Raw genomic sequence first — 6,113 nt, forward strand, 5'->3', positions numbered from 1 at the left:
AAAAATATACATTACTGTGCAAAAACTATTGGTAGCTTTAATGTTAATATTAATTTAATTTAATTATAATACTTACAATAAAAACACATTTTTCGTATACTGAACGTTTTGATAAAATCATTAAAGGACAATTCACTGCAAGCCCTGTACTCCTTGCACGATGTATTACCTTCTAAAAATTGTTTAGTATTATTGTCTAAGAGTTACATTATTAAGAATTTCTGTATGCTATAGGAAACTGATATTGTAATAGCAGCATTGACAATGACCTCGGAACGGGAGGAAGTTATCGATTTCGTAGCACCCTATTTCGAGCAATCGGGCATACTAATTGGTAACATCAATCAATTTCACTTTTATTCAAATTAAATTCGCACCATAAGTAAATATCTCTTTTTTTAATCGTATTATTTTTTAAGTAATGAGGAAACCAGTGCGCAAGCCGTCGCTCTTTAAATTTATGACAGTACTCAAAGTGGAAGTGTGGTTGAGTATCGTGGGAGCTTTGACTCTCACTGGTATCATGATTTGGATATTGGACAAGTATTCTCCATATAGCGCTAGGAACAATAAACAATTGTATCCGTACCCTTGTCGGTAAATTTCATGTTTCATATTCTATATATCATTTATTCAATATCGTACAAATTTTTGTATTCAAACTTTCTAATTATTTGTTCAGTGAATTTACGTTGAAAGAAAGCTTTTGGTTTGCTCTAACGTCTTTCACGCCGCAAGGCGGTGGCGAAGCACCCAAAGCTTTATCTAGCAGAACATTGGTGGCTGCATACTGGCTTTTCGTTGTTCTGATGCTCGCTACGTTCACCGCAAACCTGGCAGCTTTCCTTACCGTGGAAAGGATGCAGGTACCCTCTAAAAAACCTCATAGGAAATATAATTTATTTCTGTTAATTCGTTTCCGTTGTAGTCTCCCGTGCAATCTTTGGAGCAATTGGCGAGGCAGTCGAGGATCAATTATACTGTACAGGCGAATTACACGGTGCATCAGTACTTTATGAACATGAAGAATGCAGAGGATAAACTGTACACGTATGATCTTCAATTTATTTAATTTGTAGTTTTTGTTAATTTTGTAAATGTTTTGACTTAAAAGAATTAGGATTCGACCGACTCCATTTAATTTAAATAATGAAATTAATTTGTCTGTAGACGAATAAATCATTGTTACTGGATTAATTTTTTAATTCGAATTTAGAGTGTGGAAGGAAATTACGTTGAACAGTACCAGCGATCAAGTTGAGTACCGCGTATGGGACTATCCGATCAAGGAACAATACGGTCACATATTACAGGCGATAACGCAGGTCGGTCCGGTGAAAACCGATGAAGAAGGCTTTCGAAAGGTAAGCGCTTGCTTGCTTAGTCGGTCGGTCGTGTCAGGAAATTTGCAGGCCTGCTATCGGTTTTTGTCACCAGGTGATAGAAAGCGAGAACGCAGAGTTCGCTTTCATCCACGACTCGTCCGTGATAAAGTATGAGGTAACGAGGAATTGCAACTTGACGGAGGTTGGCGAGGTGTTCGCCGAACAGCCTTACGCAATCGCCGTTCAGCAGGGAAGCCACTTGCAAGAAGAAATTAGCAGAAGGTGTGATTAATAGATTTTTATTTCGTGATAAAACATTTCGAAAATAAATAATAATTTGTTTTACCCTTCAGTATTTTACTTTAGATTAATCACTGCATCAAATCTGCATTATAATAATTAAACTTATATAAAATGAGAATGTTTATCGATTTTTTTCTGATAGAATTCTGGACCTGCAAAAGGATAGGTATTTCGAAACATTGGCAGCCAAATATTGGAATCAGACGCTGAGGGCACAGTGCGTTAATTCCGACGATAACGAGGGCATAACGTTGGAGAGTTTAGGTGACTGTGAAATTCTTGCACCACTTCAATTGTGGAAAAACTTGACCAATAGCCTGGGGATGTTTATAAAAATTTCTAATTTTATAAATAAAACTAAAGGAAAGCATATAAACATTTCCCCACTAAATATTATTAATTGTATTTTACTTAGGATATTTTGTATTTCTATATTCTGCATGCTACGTAAAATTATTTAAAATTCCCAAGATGTATAAACATCTGCAGATTATTGATAAAATTCTAGATTTTCGAATATATAAGACTATATTTAAAGCAACACTATAATTATTGTTTTCAAGCACAAAAAATCTGTCTTTCTAAATTACATTTTTTACGTTGAATTTTCACAATTATTGTATGAAATTGCATAAGAAAAAATTTCGCAGGGGGAGTGTTTATCGCAACCCTATTCGGCCTCGCATTGGCGATGGTTACGTTAGCAGGAGAGGTGATTTACTACAGAAAACGAAAGGATCCTCAAAAAGAGAAGCGGAAAGACAAGAAGAAATCGAAGGTTACTGACAAGGAGAAGATGATGATACAGAAGATGGCCTCGAAGTTGCAAATCAAACCAGCGCCCACCAATCCGTTCCTGGAGAAGTCGATGAATCCACCGCGAATATCTCACATCTCTGTGTACCCTCGTAACTTTCCCTTTAAAGAGTAAACGACATGACTAGATTGTGGGGTTTTATTAACATCAATTCAATATATGTAATTTCTTTTATCGGTTTCTTTCATCGATTTAATAAATGTGCTTATATGTTTCTGTATATCGCATAAAGTATTTATTTTTTATTTCTTTCTAAATGCATCCCCAGTCTAGTCAAGCCTAAAGAAGATTCATCGATGGTTTGGAAACAGGATTGGAATTTGATAATAGTTTTGATAAAAAGGAGCGCAGCGTAACGAGATTGGCAGCCGTTTAACCGAGGTTTTTCTCTCTTTCACAATGTTTACCGATTCTTCACGCCTCGCGTAACCCCCGGAAACAATAGACGATGCCTGTTTCCTAAGACGATCTGTAGGCAAAGGATGTTTCACTTTCGTTACGATCAAAAATTTATTAGCCACCTGTAGATAAATAAATATTTTTTACACTGTCATTTGTTGTCTTTTAAATCCCCTAAAGATTTATAACACAAATACGCATCATATAATACAGCAATTTATTCTAGCATTTATAAATTACATAAAACGATCATCTTGAAGATCATTTTTCTCTAAGTGCATCGAATCGTTAATCTAATTTTTAATTGGCTTAAAGAAAAACAATGTTTTTGCAAAAACGACTAAGCAGCTGCCTTTTTTTCCTTGCAAGACCTTCTATCCTGTATTTATAAGCTGTTGTCTGTCACTCAGGCGTTTTTCGTTCGCGGTAACGGAATTGCATAAATGAAAGTGAGCTGTTTTACGGCCGCTGGTTCAAATCATTTTGATATCGATCATTGACTTTGTGGACAGTTTCGCGATCGGAGACAAAGAGTGGGGCGAATAGTTTTCGATTTGCCAAGTCGATATAAAGGTTTCCAGCGCTTAGGCGAGATCATTTCATGGGAAAGTGATGTGGTTCGCCCGACCGGAAACGAAACGAGTGATCATTCCGCGAGATGACTTCCCATAAGGTTTATCCCTTCGGCCAACTGTTCCTGGTAATAGCCTTCAATATTTTTCCGACAAAACATCTTTTTACAAATATAATAGATTCCGTTTTAATACAACGTCTATCAGATTCGTATTTGTACGAAAATTAAATATGCAAACCTGTATAAAAATATAAAGAATAATAATTATATATTTCTGTATTCGCACACGAGAACAATTTTCAATAATAAATTAATACAATAAAAACTGTATTTGTATTTTTGTTCCCAGGTGTGTTTAACACTGGCAATATTTTTGGAATCGACGAACGGCGACTTCTATGACCGTTTCAGATACTTGTCGAATTACAATCGGCCATGGTCCCACTTGAATCATGACACGTCTCTAGACTTCGCCTCGTCCGAGCACCTGCCGTCCTACGCTCGATTTTCCGAACCGAGAAGTCCGATCTTCGATTCCTCCGAATCGAAAGAATGGTTCACAGCCTCGGCCAGCAAGAAAATTCCGACGGAGAGTAAAAACTCGAAGAAAGCTGTCTCCCCGTTTTACACCCTCACCGACAAGGACTCGCAGAAGTACAGAGACATGGTTTTCAAATCCGGGGTTCCGTACTGTCAAGAAATCAAAACTAAGCGAGCTACTAAAGATGACAACACCGTCTGCTATAAATGCAAAAATCCAAAGAATGGAGCCACTTACGAACAGTGTTCTTACGCTTCTAAACCAGATTCTAGTAACATAGACGAAGTGGTGATACCAGGATTCAGAAACAGGAGATCTAATTCGGATGAAGGATTCAGGCGTTCTGATTATGGAAGGTACCATTCGCCCTACAGATTCAATGACAAAATCTTTTCCGAAGCTACAGAGGACGTCCCGTCGGAATATAAGAAGAAGAATGAGAAGTGCGAGAAGGTGGTGAAAGATTCGATGGTGTGTATGGTGTGCAAAGACACCAAGAGCAATGCCAAATATGAACAGTGTAGCTACGTCCAACAGCCGACTGAGAAGAAGTACGCTTATTCCAAATCCAGTTCGTTCAAAGATCCTGAGAAACGTGAAAGTAGAAATGAGGAGGATGAGAGAAAGCCTGATAAAGAGCATTCAGAAAGTAAACCGGTTAAGGAGTATTCGAATTCAAAGGATAAAGAATCGGACAAAGGATCTGAAGAAGAATCTGGAGAAAGGAAGGATTCGACTAACAATTGCAAGAAAGTGCAAAAGGACTCGCAGACTTGTACCGTCTGCAAGGACCCGAAGACTGGTGGAAATTACGAGAAATGCTCGTACACTTACGAGCCAGAAGATAAGGTTTACAAGTACAGCAGATCAAAGAGTTTCGGATACCCCAGAAGTTCCTCCTCCAAAGATGATTCGAAGGAAGAGCCCAGCGATGAAAAGGACAAATCAGAAAAATCCGCAGACGATGAGTACAAGAGAGATTACACTATTCCAGAAAGCTTTTATGAATACTCCTCTCCGAGTTCGTATTTCAAAGACGAGAAGCCAAAGTCTAATTACAATCGTCAAGCACCTTCCAAGGACTCGAAATCCTCCGAGGATAACGATGATTCTTTCAGCTATGAGAGATCTAAATCGGAATCGGAAAAAATCGCCGAAAGCATGGAGACAAGCAACTGTAAAGAAGTTCAGAAAGACTCGATGGTTTGCAAGGTTTGCAAGGATCCAAAAACTGGAAGTAACTCGGAACAGTGTTCTTACAAGTACGAGCCAAGTGACAAAAGTTATTCCTACTCGAAATCGAAATCGTATGGCAATCCAAGAGAATCGGACGATAAATCTCATGACGGGTCTGAGAAGAAAGAAACCAAGGAGCCTTACCACAGTCGCTATGATTATCCCGAAGAGAAGAGATCTTACGTTACCGACACTGACAGCAAAGACTCGTCCACTACCAGTGAGTCTAAACCGGAAGCGAAAGAGGAAAGGTCCATCGCTGCAAAGAAGATCGACGAGAGTTTCTACGACGCTTTTAAAAAGAAGGAGGAGATCAAGAAGATCCTTCAGGAGTTCCAGAAGGAAGACAGATCCAATTGTAAAAAGATCATGCGCGACAAGATGACCTGTTACGAATGCGCGGATGAGAAAGGATTCAAGAAAGAGGAATGCGCCTTCGTGGCGGCTGAGGAGCCGGCCGAGGATAAGATTGATTATAGGGAGGTGAAGGAGTATAAAGGAGAGTCTAGTAAGAAAGTTCCCAGGCATGCGATCTTCGAAGATTTTCCTATAGAGCCGGAAGCCGCGGCTAGCGACGTTGCTTATGTAAAAAAAGAGAAGCCGAATTCTGAAGAGACGAGGGAAGTCGAACCGTACGAATACGTCGAGGAAACGCGACCTGTGTTCGACAAGGTTCTTGGGTTCACGCTACCGGCGTATATGCTCAGCACTTCGGAATACGAAGAGGAGTTTGACAAAGTGTTTTTGCATAGAAATTAGAATAGTAGACTGCTTGTAGTATCAGTCTTTGAAGGTAGATCGAGGTGTGTAACATTCTGAATAAAAATTGTTTAAAGAGATTCAAGTGGGATTTCTATTTAATTTTATTATTAATTCTAAAATAAATCTAAATCTAAATATGAGACAGAAAAATTTTGA

The 6,113-nt window shown here is 38.6% G+C and overlaps 2 protein-coding genes across 2 annotated transcripts in view; both read left to right on the plus strand.

The window, feature by feature from the left end:
- Nucleotides 1–2,958, plus strand: part of Ir8a (Ionotropic receptor 8a) — a 6,195-nt gene extending 3,237 nt beyond the window's left edge. Inside the window, exons 9-16 of the mRNA XM_018037185.2 lie at nucleotides 235–334; nucleotides 420–597; nucleotides 683–866; nucleotides 929–1,050; nucleotides 1,217–1,364; nucleotides 1,438–1,607; nucleotides 1,771–1,892; nucleotides 2,279–2,958. Coding sequence (XP_017892674.1) covers nucleotides 235–334; nucleotides 420–597; nucleotides 683–866; nucleotides 929–1,050; nucleotides 1,217–1,364; nucleotides 1,438–1,607; nucleotides 1,771–1,892; nucleotides 2,279–2,559 — 1,305 coding nt within the window. The 3' untranslated portion in view covers nucleotides 2,560–2,958. The remainder of the gene's footprint in view (nucleotides 1–234; nucleotides 335–419; nucleotides 598–682; nucleotides 867–928; nucleotides 1,051–1,216; nucleotides 1,365–1,437; nucleotides 1,608–1,770; nucleotides 1,893–2,278) is intronic.
- A 544-nt stretch (nucleotides 2,959–3,502) lies between these two features.
- LOC108632535 (uncharacterized) lies at nucleotides 3,503–5,986 on the plus strand. Its single transcript, XM_018037186.2, has 2 exons — nucleotides 3,503–3,544; nucleotides 3,768–5,986. Exons 1-2 carry the CDS (start codon nucleotides 3,503–3,505, stop codon nucleotides 5,952–5,954), a joined length of 2,229 nt encoding a protein of 742 aa, XP_017892675.1. The 3' UTR covers nucleotides 5,955–5,986.
- The last annotated feature ends 127 nt before the right edge of the window (nucleotides 5,987–6,113 follow it).

Source organism: Ceratina calcarata, unplaced genomic scaffold (genome assembly GCF_001652005.2).
Source record: "Ceratina calcarata isolate Rehan_Ccalc_2016 unplaced genomic scaffold, ASM165200v1 scaffold160, whole genome shotgun sequence".
NCBI lineage: Eukaryota > Metazoa > Arthropoda > Insecta > Hymenoptera > Apidae > Ceratina > Ceratina calcarata.

Excerpts from the sequence above, each read along its gene's own strand:
- LOC108632535 (XM_018037186.2), top strand. The coding sequence starts at position 3,503 with ATGACTTCCCATAAGGTTTATCCCTTCGGCCAACTGTTCCTG. Across the intron at positions 3,545-3,767 it reads CCTTCGGCCAACTGTTCCTG|GTGTGTTTAACACTGGCAAT; the intron begins GTAATAGCCTTC and ends TTTTGTTCCCAG.